The sequence below is a fragment of the Schistocerca serialis genome, chromosome 2 (assembly GCF_023864345.2).
Source record: "Schistocerca serialis cubense isolate TAMUIC-IGC-003099 chromosome 2, iqSchSeri2.2, whole genome shotgun sequence".
Taxonomy (NCBI): Eukaryota; Metazoa; Arthropoda; class Insecta; order Orthoptera; family Acrididae; genus Schistocerca; species Schistocerca serialis.
The window spans coordinates 587,207,927-587,228,560 of NC_064639.1; the positions used below are offsets into that span (position 1 = coordinate 587,207,927).

Consider the following 20,634-nt stretch of genomic DNA (forward strand, 5'->3'; position numbering starts at 1 on the left):
ATTGTAAATAGCCTTTCGCTCCCTGTATTTTACCCCTGCCGCCTTTAGAATTTGAAAGAGAGTATTCCAGTCAACATTGTCAAAAGCTTTCTCTAAGTCTACAAATGCTAGAAACATAGGCTTGCCTTTCCTTAATCTTTCTTCTAAGATAAGTCGTAAGGTCAGTATTGCCTCACGTGTTCCATTGTTTCTACGGAATCCAAACTGATCTTCCCCGAGGTCGGCTTCTACTAGTTTTTCCATTCGTCTGTAAAGAATTCGTGTTAGTGTTTTGCAGCTGTGACTTATTAAACTAATAGTTCGGTAATTTTCACATCTGTCAACACCTGCTTTCTTTGGGATTGGAATTATTATATTCTTCTTGAAGTCTGACGGTATTTCGCCTGTTTCATACATCTTGCTCACCAGATGGTAGAGTTTTGTCAGGACTGGCTCTCCCAGGGCCGTTAGTAGTTCCAATGGAATGTTGTCTACTCCGGGGGCCTTGTTTCGACTCAGGTCTTTCAGTGCTCTGTCAAACTCTTCACGCAGTATCATATCTCCCATTTCATCTTCATCTACATCCTCTTCCATTCCCATAATATTGTCCTCAAGTACATCGCCCTTGTATAGACCCTCTATATACTCCTTCCACCTTTCTGCTTTCCCTTCTTTGCTTAGAACTGGGTTTCCATCTGAGCTCTTGATATACATGCAAGTGGTTCTCCTTTCTCCAAAGGTCTCTTTAATTTTCCTGTAGGCAGTATCTATCTTACCCCTAGTGAGATAAGCCTCTACATCCTTACATTTGTCCTCTAGCCATCCCTGCTTAGCCATTTTGCACTTTCTGTCGATCTCATTTTTGAGACGTTTGTATTCCTTTTTGCCTGCTTCATTTACTGAATTTTTATATTTTCTCCTTTCATCAATTAAATTCAATATTTCTTCTGTTACCCAAGGATTTCTAGTAGCCCTCGTCTTTTTACCTACTTGATCCTCTGCTACCTTCACTATTTTGTCCCTCAAAGCTACCCCATTCTTCTTCTACCGTATTTCTTTCCCCTATTCTTGTCAATCGTTCCCTAATGCTCTCCCTGAAGCTGTCTACAATCTCTGGTTCTTTCAGTTTATCCGGGTCCCATCTCCTTAAATTCCCACCTTTTTGCAGTTTCTTCAGTTTTAATCTACAGGTCATAACCAATAGATTGTGGTCAAGAGTCCACATCTGCCCCTGTAAATGTCTTACAATTTAAAACCTGGTTCCTAAATCTCTGTCTTACCATTATATAATCTATCTGATACCTTTTAGTATCTCCAGGGTTCTTCCATGTATACAACCTTCTTTCATGATTCTTAAACCAAGTGTTAGCTATGATTATGTTGTGCTCTGTGCAAAATTATACCAGGCGGCTTCCTCTTTCATTTCTTAGCCCCAATCCATATTCACCTACTACGTTTCCTTCTCTCCCTTTTCCTACACTCTAATTCCAGTCACCCATGACTATTAAATTTTCGTCTCCCTTCACTATCTGAATAATTTCTTTTATTTCATCATACATTTCTTCAATTTCTTCGTCATCTGCAGTGCTAGTTGGCATATAAACTTGTACTACTGTAGTAGGGTGGGCTTCGTATCTATCTTGGCCACAATAATGCGTTCAATATGCTGTTTGTAGTAGTTTACCCGCTTACCTATTTTGCTATTCATTATTAAACCTACTCCTGCTTTACCCCTATTTGATTTTGTGTTTATAACCCTGTAGTCACCTGACCAGAAGTCTTGTTCCCCCTGCCACCGAACTTCACTAATTCCCACTACATCTAACTTTAACCTATCCATTTCCCTTTTTAAATTTTCTAACCTACCTGCCCGATTAAGGGATCTGACATTCCACGCTCCGATCCGTAGAATGCCAGTTTTCTTTCTCCTGATAACGACATCCTCTTGAGTAGTCCCCGCCCGGAGATCCGAATGGGGGACTATTTTACCTCCGGAATATTTTACCCAAGAGGACGCCATCATCATTTAATCATACAGTAAAGCTGCATGCCCTCGGGAAAAATTATGGCTGTAGTTTCCCCTTGCTTTCAGCCGTTCGCAGTACCAGCACAGCAAGGCCGTTTTGGTTATTGTTACAAGGCCAGATCAGTCAATCATCCAGACTGTTGCCCTTGCAACTACTGAAAAGGCTGCTGCCCCTCTTCAGGAACCGCACGTTTGTCTGGCCTCTCAACAGATACCCCTCCGTTGTGGTTGCATCTACGGTACGGCTATCTGTATCGCTGAGGCACGCAAGCCTCCCCACCAACGGCAAGGTCCATGGTTCATGAGGGGTTTCAACTTCTATAAGGGTGTAATGTTGTGCCATGTTATAGTCAACATTGATATGAAAGAGCAATGAGGAGAATGTCAGTTGCCTGATTTTGGTGCATAACTATTCACCATTTCTTCATGTACAAATTTCTATCATGGTATCGCCCACGTTCATCTTTTTTCTTCACTCTAGGCACCATTTTTTGGCCTTCCATTTAACCTTCTACCTGGTACTTGGCACTTCCCCTTTACAATATTCTTCTTGCCCCCCCCCCCCCCCCCAAATCTCTTTGGAGTAATGAGCATTTTGATGCCAAATTTGTTCCTATTTACTTCATTTTTAATCTTGCCTTTTGTAGTATTACTTTTCTGATGAATTTATATCTTCACAATATCTAGAAGTCAATCTGTACCTTCCTACGAAATGAGTAGCAACTGTCATGCATCACTGAGTCTACATTAACCTCTTTTGCAAGACTGTCCTCTCACCTGTAATTGTATAGGGTTGCCACAAGTTTCCCCAAGTGAAATTCCCTGATTTTTCCCCAAGTTCCACACAAGTTTTAGCATTTTTCCCTGGCAAATTTTGAGATCTCAAGGGTAAGTTAAGATGTAAGTTGACAACCCATCTTTGCAGCCATGGTACAAGAAACAATAGTGCAAACAAGGAAATATCTTTAAAAACATACCTTGCAAGCAGGTGGCACTTCCTGATGTGAGCAAAAATATTAAGTTCTAACATCAACATCTTTTGTAATGAAACTTCCTGGCAGATTAAAACTGTGTGCCCGACCGAGACTCGAACTCGGGACCTTTGCCTTTCGCGGGCATGTGCTCTATCATCTGAGCTACCGAAGCACGACTCACGCCCGGTACTCACAGCTTTACTCCTGCCCGTATCTCGTCTCCTACCTTCCAAACTTTACAGAAGCTCTCCTGCGAACCTTGCAGAACTAGCACTCCTGAAAGAAAGGATACTGCGGAGACATGGCTTAGCCACAGCCTTGGTCGGGCACACAGTTTTAATCTCCCAGGAAGTTTCATATCAGCGCACTCTCTGCTGCAGAGTGAAAATCTCATTCTGGAAACATCCCCCAGGCTGTGGCTAAGCCATGTCTCCGCAGTATCCTTTCTTTCAGGAGTGCTAGTTCTGCAAGGTTCGCAGGAGAGCTTCTGTAAAGTTTGGAAGGTAGGAGACGAGATACTGGCAGAAGTAAAGCTGTGAGTACCGGGCGTGAGTCGTGCTTCGGTAGCTCAGATGGTAGAGCACTTGCCCGCGAAAGGCAAAGGTCCCGAGTTCGAGTCTCGGTCGGGCACACAGTTTTAATCTGCCAGGAAGTTTCATATCAGTGCACACTCCACTGCAGAGTGAAAATATCATTCTGGATCTTTTGCAATGGACTATTATTATATGGAAACAGCAAACCAAATGGTATGTGTCTTTCAGTAAGACCACTGATGTTATTTTGTTTCAATAAAACACAACACATTTGGTGACAAAAATACGCATTTCCTTGGAGCTGCAAGACAGTTAAAATACCTTCAATGATTTCAGAAAAAAGTAGGCCTCTTGAAAGGTGTATAAGGCAGGGAACAATTGTGTAAACCAACACTGTGGGTGACCACCAATAAAATATTGGTTTTATTATGTTCATTACTGTCGGTCATTACCCAGTGTGTTGCATCTATTATTTTACAGGTATTGTACGATTTTCATTTCGAGAAATATAAGAGTACATAGCATACAAACCGCCAGTGACTCACAATTTTCTTCTTCTTATTATCCATACAGTCTAACATATAAACTACTTTTGAAGTGCCAGAATGTACTAGAATCAATAAAATGTCTATAAAACCGCACACTGTACAAAGTGTGAGACATTTGCAATTCCTGAAATCCATCGGTCATGGCCTCTGGCCTGCTGAGGAGCACCACAGTCCTGGGTCCATGGACAAACCATGAAAATCTACTGCATTACGCCACACACAAACAGACCCAGCCTGCAGGAAGAGCAATGAGACTAGATCCAATGGGCAGGGCCTGGACATTAGTGGGAACCAAATGGCTTCAGATCAGCAAGCGCGATCCGTTACAGATACCCACAGAAATGGCCAGTGGTTTTGGCCTGTTGCGGAAATCCACTCATGTGGCCACAGACAGCATGTTGATGGAATGAGACCACAGTGATCAATCCATGCAACAGATAACTTGTTCAAATACTCTGAGACTCAATAATAATGAGAATAGGCAGCAACTGACTATAACGATGATTGCTGAGCCACAGACAGACACTTTGAAAAGACTATCTCACTCTCATAACTAAATTTTCAGCCATAGCTTTCGTCAGAAAATGAGAGCGCGCACACACACACACAATCACTCAGACATAGCTCATGCACACGACTGCCGCCTACAGTCTCCTAGAATCAGATCCAAACAAATCACTCCTCACACCTCCCTGCCTCACACTGGCAGCTGCTAGGCTAGTGGCAAGAAATGGTGATGGCACGACTGCAAGCTGAGGGAAGTGACTGAAAGGGGAGAAGCAGTAAGAATGAGGGAGTACGGAAGCAATGCATGTACTCAGCTGCACCCAGCCAGCAAAGATGCCTGATACCTCAGTAAACAAACCATTTCATCTACTGAGACAAAAATGAAATTTTTTCAGTGTTCCCCCCCCCGCCCCCCCCCCCCCCCCCCCTATTTCCGTGATTTCCCCAACGTGTTTGAAATTCCCTGATTTCCAGAACGTGTGGCAATCCTGCTGTTATTCATAGATGCTATGGGCATGTGCTTTGTTCAGTAAACTATTAGCACCAACCCCAACTAGTAAATGGCCTTCTTTGCAATGAAGTAATTATTGCTTTCTTTTCTTCCTCACTTGTCTCTCCATTAAATGTCTTGAAATATATTTGTATGAATTGTCATTGCTTGACAAACAGCACACCAGTGTCCCTCAGCAATTGATATCAATAAAAGTGGAGCCCAATTGAAAGCAACCTGACCGATTACATCACAAATGTATTTAATGAGAATATTGTGAATATCCTGAGCCAAAATTATTTTGCCTCACTGTTAAAAAATCATATATAGGAATTCTTTCATGGCACTGTAGGTTTAGAAACACTTTATTTGTGAAGTATGACAAGAAAATCTTGGTTGTACAATGGGAATTATGTTGTATTTTTTCATCCAAACATAAATACACTGTTTAACAATAATTATGTTTTATTTTAATATGCTAAAATAGCTGTGCTGCTTACCACAGTTGGGGATAGACAAAAGGCGGTGGTCACTAGGCAGTGGTTCTGGAGTCATAACATCGAGCCCCGCACCCCATATCTTGCGACTTTCAAGGGCTTCAATCAAAGCTTCTTGGTCAATGACGCCTAAAATAACGTTAAAAATTTGTTGTTATTCAAAAATGAATGGGTTGGACTAAACTGATAACCAAGAACAGGGACACCAACAACAGAATAGTGCAAAATAAAAATAAAACTGCAATACTAAAATAAAGGAACTGGCTCAGATAACATGATAGAATTGTATGGAAATATATGTGTGCTTTTTTGGCTGGTACTTGTCTTGTGGAACATAGATTTCATTGCTTTACATTCTGGCATAATCAGTGGTAGTTCTAAACTTCCAGAATCACTACAAGTACTGCAAAGTGCTCCCTTTTGACAAAGCACATAGCATTAATTCTTCAGAAACTTTGATAAAAGTGGTAGAGTAATATCAAGGCAGCAATTAGGTTATTTATAATACAGGCATCACTGGTGGTACAGATGGAAGAAAATCATTGTTACTGGAAGTATATGAGATGAGCACTGTAAAATTTTATATTAATACTGAAACATACTAAAAATAATCAAATTAAACATACCTCCACGACTAACATTCACTAGAATTGCATTTGATTTCATTTTTCCTAATGCCTCTTTATCTATAAGATTTACAGTTTCACTGTTCAGAGAACAAGCCAAAAAGACAAAATCACTCTGTTTAAGTAGTTCATCAAGAGATACAAACTCTGCATTTAATGCTTCCCCTGTAAAGAAATGAAAAATGTTAGTGTCAAGTAACAAAGTATTTACAGTATGCTAAATTTTAAAATGAGTATAAGATTGCAGTCATGCTTCAGTGTCACTGTACAAAGAGCTGTTTCTAAACTACTTGTAAAATAATACTATGAGTTTCATATCCTTATACTTAGCTAAAGATTTCTGCATAGGCAGTACTGTTCATTCCACAGTCAGTATCTCTGAAATTAATAGTATGGATGAGATCCTTTTGGCTACTGTTTCAGCATGTAATTCCAAGATTGGTTTTCCCAACACCAAGCATAATGACGCTGATGCAACAAATGTGGAATTTATTTCCTCTAATGAAGGGGTGTTGCCAGTTTTTCAAGCAAATTCATTTAGTAGTCTACTTCATCCCAAAAACTGTTAATGGGGTTCAGGACAGTAAAGCAAATACACTTGACTTTCTACACTGTACAGTGGAGTGCATCTTCATTTGTGGATAAGAGCATTATCAACCTGATACAGAAAACCAGAAGCATTTGACTCTCTCTCTCTCTCTCTCTCTCTCTCTCTCTCTCTCTCTCTCTCTCTCACACACACACACACACACACACACACACACACACACACACACACACACACACCTGTACACTTACATTTTGACAGCTGGACGTACAGTCATACAGAGAGAGAGAGAGAGAGAGAGAGAGAGAGAGAGAGAGAGAGTGTGTGTGTGTGTGTGTGTGTGTGTGTGTGTGTGTGTGTGGTTGTGTGTGTGTGTATGTATGTATGGGGGCGCGCTTGTACTCTAGCTTGTGAAAGAAAGTATTACTGTATTTTGTGTGTACGCCTGTCTACAACTCAAGCCTTCAGCTATTTGGTAACTGGGTTGTCTTTACTCCTAAACTATTTACATTCTGCCAGAACAGTCCTTGCTATATTGACACAAAAAAGGATTGACTCCAGATTTATCACTTGTAAGGGGGATGGTATTGTCCAAAATGTAACCACAAATGGTATTCCTATGCAGTGAATAATTTTGGAGGTGTTGTGCTTTCACTGTTTGTGTGTCAGCAGAATGCAAAGACAATACAATAATATAAGCACTCTGAAGTATGTGAACACTTCGGGGCCTTCATTTCAGCTTTACTGTGATCATTGCCTTATGCAAATTGTTTTCCCAGTGTGTTGATTTTCCCAGGACTTGTGTGGTTGTTTGTGGGAGGGGGAGAGGGGGGCAGGAATACAATTGCATAATTCCAACATTTCAATCCTGGATTTGCTATTCGTACTCAAGCTTAAAATGTTTACAATAGCAATACTCGATTAAAAAGTGTTGAATCTGTCTCAACACACTACTGAATTTATAAAAGTTAAGTCTCATTTAATTTATTTGTCTTTCAAACAGTTAATGAACATGAAGTTGTGGATAATGAATGTTGTCTTCTGTGGCTTACTCCTATTTTGCCATGAAACCATCCATCTGCAATTTGTTGCTTTTCACTGGTACGATCATTTTTCGCATTGATTAACTACACCCACAACAACCTCACTGGCAGCAGAGGGTAAATGCTGGCAATAAGTGGCTGTACTGTGTTCTTATCGGCACATATGAATATCAATGGCAGTTAACCAGCTTTTAACATCTGGTAGAATTTTGTGCGCAATGACCTGTTTGCATTTCACTGCTACTGATGTCTGCCCTTTTAAACTTTTTACTGAGGCTCACTGATCATGGTTGACACCTGGCTGAGAAAACAAGAATTTAATTTTGACTGATAATTGGCCTCTCTCTCTCTCTCTCTCTCTCTCTCTCTCCACCTCCTCCCTCTCCATCTTCCTCTTTCTTTTTTGTTGCTTGCCAGTTTTGATTGTGCTCATCACCCTACATGTTTAAAATTTACACGAATTATATATTTGGAACACAGGCAACTGTTTTAAAAATGTGTTGTTGTTTTTGGGACACTTATCTGATTAACATGTAAACTGACTTGGCTGTAGGACCATAGGGAGAGAGGGGGGGGGGGGGGGTGCCGAAATGATTCTCCACCAAGGACATAGGCACAACAGGGGACACAGAAACTAACTGAAAAAAATAATAAAGAAAAACTTCTTAAGAATTAACTGGGACAGGTACATGGGTTCTCCTACCTCTCGTTTCTTTGTCCTGCCTATGAGAAGAAGCCTTTCTCTCTGCCTGTGACTGTACATGTCTGTTGTCATTGCCATTTCTACAGTGTCATTTCTACATTGAGATTTTTGTCAAGTAGCAAATATAGAAATAACTACTGTTGAACAGACAGCTATCACTAACATGGTTTATGTAGAAACAATACATTTGGCTCTGGCAACTGTAGCTTATACAATTCGCTCAAGTCCAAAAATGAAGCACTTGTGGCTACTTTTCTGTGGTAGTGCTACAGGTCGATGAGTCAGTACTGAAGCGAGACTGTCTGAACTGGAGTGCATCTAAGTATTTGATAGAATAATCAGTTGGAGTATCAACAATGTAAGGAAAAGATAGATTGCTACTTACCGTAAAGAAGACATGTTAAGTTGCAGACAGACAGACAGACAGACACACACACACACACACACACACACACACACACACACACACAAGACTGGCATTTCTGACAGGCAGTTCGGACCAGCTGGAGATGGCGGTCATGTGTGCATGAAGATGAAGTGTGCTTATATATATAATAGAAAGAAACATTCCACATGGAAAAAATATATTAAAAAACAAAGATGCTGTGACTTACCAAACGAGAAAGTGCTGGTATATAGACACAATAGAAAACACACACACAAATGGCTCTGAGCACTATGGGACTTAACGGCTATGGTCATCAGTCCCCTAGAACTTAGAACTACTTAAACCTAAGTAACCTAAGGACAGCACACAACACCCAGTCATCACGAGGCAGAGAAAATCTCTGACCCCGCCGCAAACACTCACACAAATTTCAAGCTTTCTCAACCTAAGGTTGCTTCATCAGGAAAGAGGGAAGGAGAGGGAAAGACGAAAGGATGTGGGTTTTAAGGGAGAGGGTAAGGAGTCATTCCAATCCCGGGAGCGGAAAGACTTACCTTGGGGGGAAACACAATCTTCCTATCTTAAGTCCTTAGCTGTTGTACACTATGCAGGTTACAGGGATTATAGAATAAAACTGGCTACCAGACTCTAAAGGTTCTCGCAGTTCATTATGCACATAACATCTTGTCCGTCTCAGTGTCTTGTCTGTGATTACCGAATGAGAGACTGACACGCCTCAAGGGTGTATTTTAATTGGTGCAGCATTCACAGTAATTATTATACAGTATTAAGCCTAATTCAAAATTAGCTGCTTGTTGATGACTTTGCCATATTTTACTTCTCCTACAATCTTACTAGCATAACTCATCAGCTTCAGCTGAATATTAATCTTTTAATGTTGAGGCAGCCATGTTACATTGCAATCAAGCCAAGAAACTTGCAGATGGCCTGTAATGGCTGTAATGGTGTACAATTTCATAACCAACATGTATCAGAGATTACACATTTCAAAAGTAAATCATCATGCATCCTATAATTTCTGGTTACAGATTCAAGTCACAACACGTAAGTCTTAGAAAAGGAATAACCAAAGAAAAAAAGACAGCCAATGATGCTGCAATAGTAAGTAATTATGATGACACTGTTCCATTGCCTAACTCCGTCAAATCTACAAGCATCATTTTCTTTAGCTGTTTACACATAAATTTCCAGGTACTGTTATACATCTACGCAGCCAACCTTTCTGTGAACCACTTCATCTATTATTATTGATCTTTTGTTAAAAAAAGGAAGAAAAACAAAACCAGATGTTATCAGAAGTGTCTAATTCTTCTAGGAATCAACTGAATTCCAGCATCACATTTTCCTGACCGAAGTGATGAAGAAAAGCTTGCATTTCGTTACATTTTAAAACAGTACATGCTGAGATAGTCTCCCCACCCTGTTATAGCATTAGCCCCAAACCTCATAATTTAACTATCTTGACTAGATCTGCAACCAATTTCAACAGTTTTGTTAGTTAATGAATATATATATATATAATAGAGGGAAACATTCCACGTAGGAAATATATATCTAAAAACAAAGATGATGTGACTTACCAAATGAAAGTGCTGGCAGGTCGACAGACACACAAACAAACACAAACATACACACAAAATTCAAGCTTTCGCAACAAACTGTTGCCTCATCAGGAAAGAGGGAAGGAGAGGGAAAGACGAAAGGAAGTGGGTTTTAAGGGAGAGGGTAAGGAGTCATTCCAATCCCGGGAGCGGAAAGACTTACCTTAGGGGGAAAAAAGGACGGGTATACACTCGCACACACACACATATCCATCCACACATATACAGACACAAGCAGACATATTTAAAGACAAAGAGTTTGGGCAGAGATGTCAGTCGAGGCAGAAGTGCAGAGGCAAAGATGTTGTTGAATGACAGGTGAGGTATGAGTGGCGGCAACTTGAAATTAGCGGAGATTGAGGCCTGGTGGATAACGGGAAGAGAGGATATATTGAAGAGCAAGTTCCCATCTCCGGAGTTCGGATAGGTTGGTGTTAGTGGGAAGTATCCAGATAACCCGGACGGTGTAACACTGTGCCAAGATGTGCTGGCCGTGCACCAAGGCATGTTTAGCCACAGGGTGATCCTCGTTACCAACAAACACTGCAATAAAAGTCCTCAATCTTTCCTCTCCCACATCCACACCGGCTATTCAGAGCATCCTCCTACAGGCCAACCGCAAATTAGAGCAGCATGCCACCCTTCACCTCAAAAAACTATCCAATCTCCTGGTTTCCCACCTCCGGAAAGGCAACTCACTCACCCTTCACAACCTTTCCAGCAAACCTCAACCACCTCTCATTGCACACAAACCCAGTCTCTCCCATCTACTCAGTCTCCCACTTCCAGCTCCACTCCCTCCAAAAACCTCAAAATTCCAAGCAACACAATCTGGCACCACAACACCCTAATTCAGTAGTTAACCTTTCCTCCAAACCTCTCTCCCAATCTGAAACCTCTGTCCTATCCAAAGGCCTCACCTTCAGCCCCACTCCCAGATTCAACCAAACAGCCCTCGTCAAAGATTTACTGTCCTACACTCGTACTCTCTGCTGGAAGTATCACTTTGCCACGAAGAAAAATGATCCTAATCCTACCCCTAATGATCCAACTCCCCAAGACACTATCCAAATTGAACCCTGCCTGGAACAGTTCCGTCCTCCGTCACAGCGGGACCCACCTCCTCTTCCTCAAAATCACCCTCTCCAAACCTTCCAGGAATTTCTGACTTCCAGCCTTGCCTCTCAATCCTTCTTAAAAAACCTTAATCCTACTCCCAACATCACCACTGCTGAAGCCCAGGCTATCCGTGATCTGAAGGCTGACCGGTCCATCATCATTCTTCCGGCGGACAAGGGTTCCACGACCGTGGTACTTGATCGTCGGGAGTATGTGGCTGAGGGACTGCGTCAGCTTTCAGACAACACCACATACACCAAATCCCATGCCACTTTCCTTGATGTTGACCTCCACCTGTCCAATGGCCAGCTTCACACGTCCGTCCACATCAAACCCACCAACAAGCAACAGTACCTCCATTACGACAGCTGCCACCCATTCCACATCAAACGGTCCCTTCCCTACAGCCTAGGTCTTCGTGGCAAACGAATCTGCTCCAGTCCGGAATCCCTGAAGCATTACACCAACAACCTGACAACAGCTTTCGCATCCCGCAACTACCCTCCCGACCTGGTACAGAAGCAAATAACCAGAGCAACTTCCTCATCCTCTCAAACCCAGAACCTCCCACAGAAGAACCACAAAAGTGCCCCACTTGTGACAGGATACTTTCCGGGACTGGATCAGATTCTGAATGTGGCTCTCCAGCAGGGATACGACTTCCTAAAATCCTGCCCAGAAATGAGATCCATCCTTCATGAAATCCTCCCCACTCCACCAAGAGTGTCTTTCCGCCGTCCACCTAACCTTCGTAACCTCTTAGTTCATCCCTATGAAATCCCCAAACCACCTTCCCTACCCTCTGGCTCCTACCCTTGTAACCGCCCCCGGTGTAAAACCTGTCCCATGCACCCTCCCACCACCACCTACTCCAGTCCTGTAACCCGGAAGGTGTACACGATCAAAGGCAGAGCCACGTGTGAAAGCACTCACGTGATCTACCAACTGACCTGCCTACACTGTGACGCATTCTATGTGGGAATGACCAGCAACAAACTGTCCATTCGCATGAATGGACACAAGCAGACAGTGTTTGTTGGTAATGAGGATCACCCTGTGGCTAAACATGCCTTGGTGCACGGCCAGCACATCTTGGCACAGTGTTACACCGTCCGGGTTATCTGGATACTTCCCACTAACACCAACATATCCGAACTCCGGTTGGTTGGGTTAAAGATTAAAGGGACCAAACTACAAAGGTCATCGGTCCCTTATTTCATAAAAACACAGAGCACAGGGGAACTATCCACCAGTCAAGCGAAGCACTAAAAGAAAAACTCCAGGGGAAGAAAAGCCCCATGGTCCATTGTAAGACAACATGGAAAACAGAGCACAGCAACAAAAACAACATAGAGAACAAAGGCAGATGGAATTAAAACTGCACAGCAGAGAACTGTGGCTGGCTGATCACGAAAATAATAGGATGAGCCAGCCACTCTGCAACACGTTAAAACCTCCAGCCTAAACGTTTAGGGCGGAGGCGAATCACAACACAAAACTAAGTAAAAGAGAGAGCTCAAAAGAGGGTGATGTTAAAAAAAAAAAATTTAAATGGACCTATAAAAGCCGCTTGCGCGAATAAAACTTAAAACCCGATCTGCCATAGAGACATTGTCACCTAAGAGAGATGATAAAGCACCCTGGAGATGAAAAGTTCGCCTGAGGGCGGTTAAAAGAGGACAGTCCAACAATATATGGGCCACCGTCATAAGCACACCACAGCGACAATGAGGGGGGTCCTCTCGACGCAGCAGATGACCATGCGTCAGCCAAGAGTGACCAATGCGGAGCCTACAGAGAACCACAGAGTCCCTCCGAGAGGCCCGCATGGAGGAACCCCACACAGTCGTTGTCTCCTTTACACGCCGCAGCTTGTTGGGCACAGACAGGGTGCGCCATTCGTCGGCCCACATCCCAAAGACCCGACGGCGTAACACCGATCGGAGATCAGTGGCCGGGAGGCCGATCTCCAACGGCAGTTTGCGGGTGGCTTCTTTAGCTAACTTGTCGGCGTGTTCGTTGCCCGCTATCCCAACGTGTCCCGGGGTCCATATGAACACCACTGAACGGCCACGTTGTGCAAGAGCATGAACGGACTCCTGGATGGCAACAACAATGGGATGGCGTGGGTAGCACTGGTCAAGAGCCTGGAGACTACTGAGAGAGTCACTGCAAATGACAAAAGACTCGCCAGTGCCGGTACGAACACGCTCAAGGGCACGAAAAATAGCTGTTAGCTCTGCAGTGTAAACACTGCAGCCGTCCGGCAAGGAGCGTTGGTTGACATAGTCCGCATGAACATAAGCGTACCCCACACGGCCATCAACCATCGAGCCATCGGTATAGATAACCTCCGAGTCACGGGATTCGTCGAGGAGAGCAAGAAATTGGCGGCGCAAGACTGCAGGAGGAACTGAATCCTTTTGCCATTGGGAGAGGTCCAGCTGAAGCTGCGGCCGACGGATACACCAAGGTGGTGTATGTGGGCGGACCTGAAAAGCAGATGGAAGAGGCAAAGACTCGAGTTCACTAAGCAGGGACTGAACACGGATCCCAATTGCATGGCCTGATCGCGGCCGCCGGCGTGGAGGATGGACTGCCGCATCGGTGAAAAGGAGACGGTAGTTAGGGTGACGGGGAGAACAACGGACGTGGGCAGCATAGTTGGCTAAGAGTTGGTGACGCCGAATGTAGAGCGGAGGAACCCCAGCCTCAGCAAGTAGGCTATTAACAGGACTGGTGCGGAATGCTCCTGTCGCCTGTCGAACCCCACAGTGGTGAATGGGGTCCAGCAGTTGCAACGCTGAGTGCGACGCTGAGCCATACGCCACACTCCCATAATCCAGTCGGGACAGCACAAGGGCTTTGTAGAGCTGCAGCAGCGTGTTACGGTCGGCACCCCAAGTGGTGTTGCTGAGGCAGCGGAGGGCATTCAGATGCTGCCAGCACTGACGCTTGAGCTCACGAATATGTGGAAGCCAAGTAAGCCGGGCATCGAACAGCAATCCCAGAAAACGGTAAGTGTCAACAACCCTGAGCTTAGCATCCTGAAGATAAAGCTCAGGGTGGGGATGGACAGTGCGACGCCGACAAAAGTGCATAACACAAGTCTTCGCAGGAGAAAACTGAAACCCATGGGCTAGGGCCCACGCCTGTGCCTTGCGTATGGCTCCCTGCAACCGACGTTCTGCTACGCCAATGGTGGAGGAGCTGAAAAAGATGCAGAAATCGTCAGCATATAACGTGGGCGAGACAGAGGACCCTACTGCTGCTGCAAGGCCATTAATGGCCACAAGGAAAAGGGGCACGCTCAATACAGAGCCCTGTGGAACGCCGTTCTCCTGGATATGAAGGGAACTATGGGATGTGCCAATTAAAACGCGGAATGTCCGAACAGATAAAAAATTCTGAATAAAAATGGGGAGAGAGCCCCGGAGACCCCACCCGTGCAACGTGGCGAGAATATGGTGGCGCCACGTCGTGTCATATGCTCTGGAGAGGTCAAAAAAGACGGAGACGAGGTGTTGGCGCCTGGAAAAAGCAGTGCGGATTGCAGACTCAAGGAGGACCAAAGTATCGGCGGTGGAACGGCCCTGACGGAAGCCGCTCTGGCATGGAGCCAGGAGACCCCGAGACTCGAGCAGCCAACACAGCCGTCGACTCACCATGCGTTCCAGCAGCTTGCACAGAGTATTGGTTAAGCTAATGGGCCGATAACTATCCACAGTAAGCGGGTCCTTACCAGGCTTCAGCACTGGAATGATGGTACTTTCTCGCCATTGCGACGGAAAGACACCATCACCCCATAGGCGGTTGAAGATGGCAAGAACACATCGCTGACAGTCCGGGGACAGGTGTTTTAGCATCTGATTGTGGACGCCATCAGGCCCAGAGGCTGTATCGGGGCACTGTGCCAGGGCGCTCTGGAGTTCCCACAAACTAAATGGGGCGTTATACGCCTCAGGGTGGCGAGAAGCGAAAGAAAGCCGTTTGCCTTCCTCCCGGCGTTTGAGCGCGCGAAACGCAGGCGGGTAATTCCCCGACGCAGAGGCCCGGACATAGTGCTGAGCGAAATGCTCGGCGATTGCATCGGCATCGGTGGATACTGCCCCGTTGATGGTAAGCCCTGGGACACCTGTAGAGTACTGCAATCCAAAGATGCGCCGAATCTGCAGCCACACCTGGGAGGGGGAAGTACGGGAACCGATCTTGGAAACGTACCTCTCCCAACACTCCTGTTTCCGCCGTTTGATAAGCCTCCGTACCTGAGCACGGAGACGTTTGAATAAAATGAGGTTCTCCAAAGACGGGTGCCGCTTATGTCGCTGAAGAGCCCGCCGACGTTCTTTAATGGCGGCAGCGACCTCTGGAGACCACCAAGGCACCGACTTTCGCCGGGGGCACTCGAACGAACGAGGAATGGTACGTTCCGCAGCGGAAACAATCGCTGCAGTCAGTGTCTCAACCGCCACATCGATGGTACCATGGGGGAGAGAGTCAACAGTGGCAGCAGAGCAGAACGTGTCCCAGTTCGCCTTGCTAAATGCCCATCTAGGCGAGCGCGCAAAGGAGTGACGCTGTGGTAGTGAAAGGAAGATCGGAAAATGGTCACTACCACACAAGTCCTCATGGACTCTCCAGTGGACCGATGGTACAAGCCCTGGGCTGCACAACGACAGATCGATGGCCGAGAACGTGCCATGCGCCACACTGAAATGTGTGGCGGCGCCAGAGTTTAAGAGGCAGAGGTCGAGTTGGGAGATGAGATTCTCGACCTCCCTGCCTCGGCCAGTAACCTTCGTTCCACCCCACAGGGGATTGTGGGCGTTAAAATCCCCCAGGAGAAGAAAAGGCGTGGGGAGTTGGGCGACAAGCGCAGCCATTTCGGTCAGGGAGACTGTACCACCTGGAGGGAGATAGACACTGCAGACGGTTATGTCCTGGGTAGTCCTTACACGGACAGCCACAGCTTCCAATGATGTTTGAAGGGGCACAGGAGCACTATATACAGAGGTAAGGACATACACGCAGGCTCCACCTGACACACAATTGTAAGTGCTACGGTTGCAGTAATAGCCCCTGTATCCACGAAGAACAGGGGTCCGCATTGCCGGGAACCAGGTTTCTTGGAGGGCAATGCAGAAAGCAGGTGTCAGGCTTAGGAGCTGTCGTAGCTCAGGGAGATGGCTAAAATAACCGCCACAATTCCACTGGAGGATTGTACAAAGCATGTCCGGTAGGGGCATGCAGGCACTGAAAAGGCAAATTACTTGGCAGGGTCACATGCTGCCACCGACTGAGCGACGGACGTCACTACGGCCATCGTTTCTGAGGAGACGGCGAGATCCAGGTCATCAGGGGACGCAAAGAGCTCGACCTCGTCCTCAGAGGCTGAGCTGACAGGGAGCGTTGGTGCGGGAACCACTGGGTCCTTATTCTTCTTGGAGAGCTTCCTTTTCTCTCTCTTGTCTTTGGGAGGAGGGTTGTCATGCTGGGAGGGCTTTCCTGACGCATCATCAGGAACAGAGGAAGAGCGTGAAGCCCTTCGACCAGCAGCTGGTGGCTTCTTCAACCACTGGCTAGTGTCTTGTGAGACACTGGGGAAGTCCTTGGAAGGGACGCCCCCAAGGGATCCCTTCCGAACAAGTGAGGCCGGAGGAGGCTGTTGCGTCCCCGGCTGAGCAGCCGGAGGGAGCTGTCGCTTCCCCGGCTGAGGAGCCGGAGAGGGCTGTCGCCGCTCCGGCTGAGAGGTGGGGACCAACGTCCCCGGTTGCTTGGGGCGCACTGCTCCCAAACTCGGTGTTTTGGGAGCAGTGGAAGAGAGAGCGGCCTGTCCCAGCGGTGGGGCAGACGTTACCTGATTTCTCTGTGGGCCAACAGAGAAGGGAGTCTGTGCAGGAGCTGGTGGCGGCAGTGTGACAGTAGCATAACTCCTCAACATAGGTGTGGGGTTGAGCCGTTCTAATTTCTTCTTTGCCTCTTGGTAACTTAAACGGTCCAAGGTCTTAATTTCTTGTATCTTCCGCTCTCGTTGATAGACTGCACAGTCTGGTGAGCAGGGAGAATGATGCTCCCCACAGTTAACGCAGGTGGGAGGCGGAGCACATGGAGCATTAGGATGTGGAGGTCGTCCACAATCACGACATGTGGGGCTGGAAGTGCACCTGGAGGACATGTGTCCGAATTTCCAGCACTGGAAGCATCGCATAGGGGGCGGGACATAGGGCTTGACATCGCACCGGTATATCATGACCTTGACTTTCTCAGGCAAGCAGTCGCCCTCAAAGGCCAGGATGAAAGCACCGGTAGCGACCCTATTATCCTTCGGCCCCCGAAAGACACGACGGACAAAGTGTACACCTCGTCGTGCCAGGTTCTCACGTAGCTCGTCATCAGACTGTAGCAGAAGATCTTTATGAAAAATAATCCCCTGGACCAAATTTAAGGACTTATGGGGAGTGACAGTGACGGGGATGTCACCGAGCTTCTCACAGGCGAGTAATGCCTGGGACTGCGCAGATGAAGCTGCTTGTATCAAAATGGCCCCGCTCCTCATTTTGGAAAGAGATGCCACTTCCCCAAACTTATCTTCGAGATTGTGCACGAAGAAAAGAGGCTTAGTCCCCAAAAACGAATCCCCATCAGTTCTGCTGCATACAAGGTATCGTGGCGAATACGGCTCTTGTCTGTCTGCAGCCCTACGTTCCTCCCATGGTGTGGCTAGGGAAGGGAACGACTTCGGGTTATATGTCACAGCGTTAAATTCCACCTTACCACGCTTAGAGACATTGGCGGTCGGACGACCACCAGATTGAGATTTCACCCGCTTCATTGCGGGGCATCCGCCCCGATGCCACCCACTCCGACCAGGGGCTCTCCCCACGGGCGCCACCCAGCCACAGCAAAGGCCACCTGGCAGGATGGCCGTTGCCGGGAGTCCCGATGCCCCAGAGAGACGAGCATCTACTCCTTGGCTTACGTGGGGAGGTGTCAGCTCAGGCATCGGCAGTACGATCCCTGTGTTGTCAGGGGGCTACAACCTAGAGGGTACATGACGACCCCACCACAACGGGCTGGCTACCGTGCTGGATTTTGGGTGCCATGGGTAGTCCATAGTGATCGTAGGTGCTGGTGGTGACGCACTAAGGGCGGTACTTACACAATACATCAGGTGTCTATGCCCAAAATGAGGGATGAAGGGTGCAGGTACGACGCAAAGACGATCAAGAGTGCCAAGGTCGTAGGGCACAGAGGACTGATGGTGCACCACGTAAGGTGTCCTTCCCCAAAAGGCTCGTACTTCTGTGGAATTTGGAAAAATGGAGGTCAAACCCTAATGGGGACCATCACATTAAGGCCAAAACGTTTGAGACTCCTTTTAGTCGCCTCTTACGACAGGCAGGAATACCGCGGGCCTATTCTTACCCCCGAACCCGCAGGGGGGTCCGAACTCCGGAGATGGGAACTTGCTCTTCAATATATCCTCTCTTCCCGTTATCCACCAGGCCTCAATCTCCGCTAATTTCAAGTTGCCGCCACTCATACCTCACCTGTCATTCAACAACATCTTTGCCTCTGCACTTCTGCCTCGACTGACATCTCTGCCCAAACTCTTTGTCTTTAAATATGTCTGCTTGTGTCTGTATATGTGTGGATGGATATGTGTGTGTGTGCGAGTGTATACCCGTCCTTTTTTCCCCCTAAGGTAAGTCTTTCCGCTCCCGGGATTGGAATGACTCCTTACCCTCTCCCTTAAAACCCACTTCCTTTCGTCTTTCCCTCTCCTTCCCTCTTTCCTGATGAGGCAACAGTTTGTTGCGAAAGCTTGAATTTTGTGTGTATGTTTGTGTTTGTTTGTGTGTCTGTCGACCTGCCAGCACTTTCATTTGGTAAGTCACATCATCTTTGTATTTTTTATATATATATATATATATATATATATATATATATATATATATATATATATATATATATATATATATGTGTGTGTGTGTGTGTGTGTGTGTGTGAGGGGGGAGGGGGTATCCACAGTAAAATAAAAAAAAATAAAAAACACACACACACACACACACACACACACACACACAAGATCATGAGGAGTACTTTTGAACTACATAGATAATCAAATTAGCTGAACTGCTATTCATAAATTAATATTAACTTACTTACTATAAATAATAATTTATATGCATTTGGTGCCACAATTTCCTGTAATTTTGATTGTGTAATTGCTTTTTATATTTTACATTTTGCTACTTATATTAAATCTCACCTTCAGGTTTACGTGAATGCCCAGTGTACAGTAATCGTGCAATATCAAATCCCTTAACTCTTCTAGCTATGGCTTGGCCAATGCCTCCGAGACCAACAATACCTACTGTTGATTCCTGAAAGTCTTGACCCAGCATCCATTGTGGTTCACTAGTCTCCCACTGCTTGCTGCACAAATATAACACATTTCACTTCTAATGGGTCACTGTATGCACAACTTAAAAATTGTACACAATTTTACATTATATCTGAGACTGGAGAGAAAAAATACAAACTGTACAATATATTATGCATTTTCTTTTGAAAATTTAGTATCTTTCATGGTTGAAGAAACTATTTGAATTTAAATAACAAATAATGGCCTGATCTAGAAATACCTACCATACATTCCATATTACTATGCACATTATCAACAATTTAAAACAAACATGATCCCCATAATTTCATTCTTGACTACTAGGAGGTAAAACGTCCAGAGGTTCTTCAGTGTCAGTCTTACAACAGTACTGTTAAGCTTGTTTACCAGTTCTACAGTGGGACAAGATGGAGATGTGAATAGGCTTTACCAATTAATTCTGGATGTGCTATCATTTACAACAGTGACAATTATCAATGTGGAAAATTATTATGTAGCAGAGCAGGAGGATGTTGAGCTAATCAAAATATATTCATTAGCACTGTTGTTTATTCAATAATTTTATATATGGAATTTATTGCCAAATTTCTGAGACTATAAATATTAATGTTCGTTTCAGTTCAAA

General features: G+C 45.4%; 2 protein-coding genes across 3 annotated transcripts in view; one reads left to right on the forward strand and one right to left on the reverse strand.

The window, feature by feature from the left end:
• The window catches only part of LOC126457612 (ragulator complex protein LAMTOR3), a 109,021-nt gene that overhangs the window by 59,184 nt on the left and 29,203 nt on the right, over window positions 1-20,634 (forward strand). The gene's annotated exons all lie outside the window — the stretch shown is intronic.
• LOC126457609 (glyoxylate reductase/hydroxypyruvate reductase-like) overlaps window positions 1-20,634 on the reverse strand; it is a 95,156-nt gene that overhangs the window by 6,594 nt on the left and 67,928 nt on the right. Inside the window, exons 4-6 of the mRNA XM_050094060.1 lie at window positions 19,875-20,041; window positions 6,181-6,345; window positions 5,558-5,683 (exon numbers count right to left, since the gene is read on the reverse strand). Coding sequence (XP_049950017.1) covers window positions 5,558-5,683; window positions 6,181-6,345; window positions 19,875-20,041 — 458 coding nt within the window. The remainder of the gene's footprint in view (window positions 1-5,557; window positions 5,684-6,180; window positions 6,346-19,874; window positions 20,042-20,634) is intronic.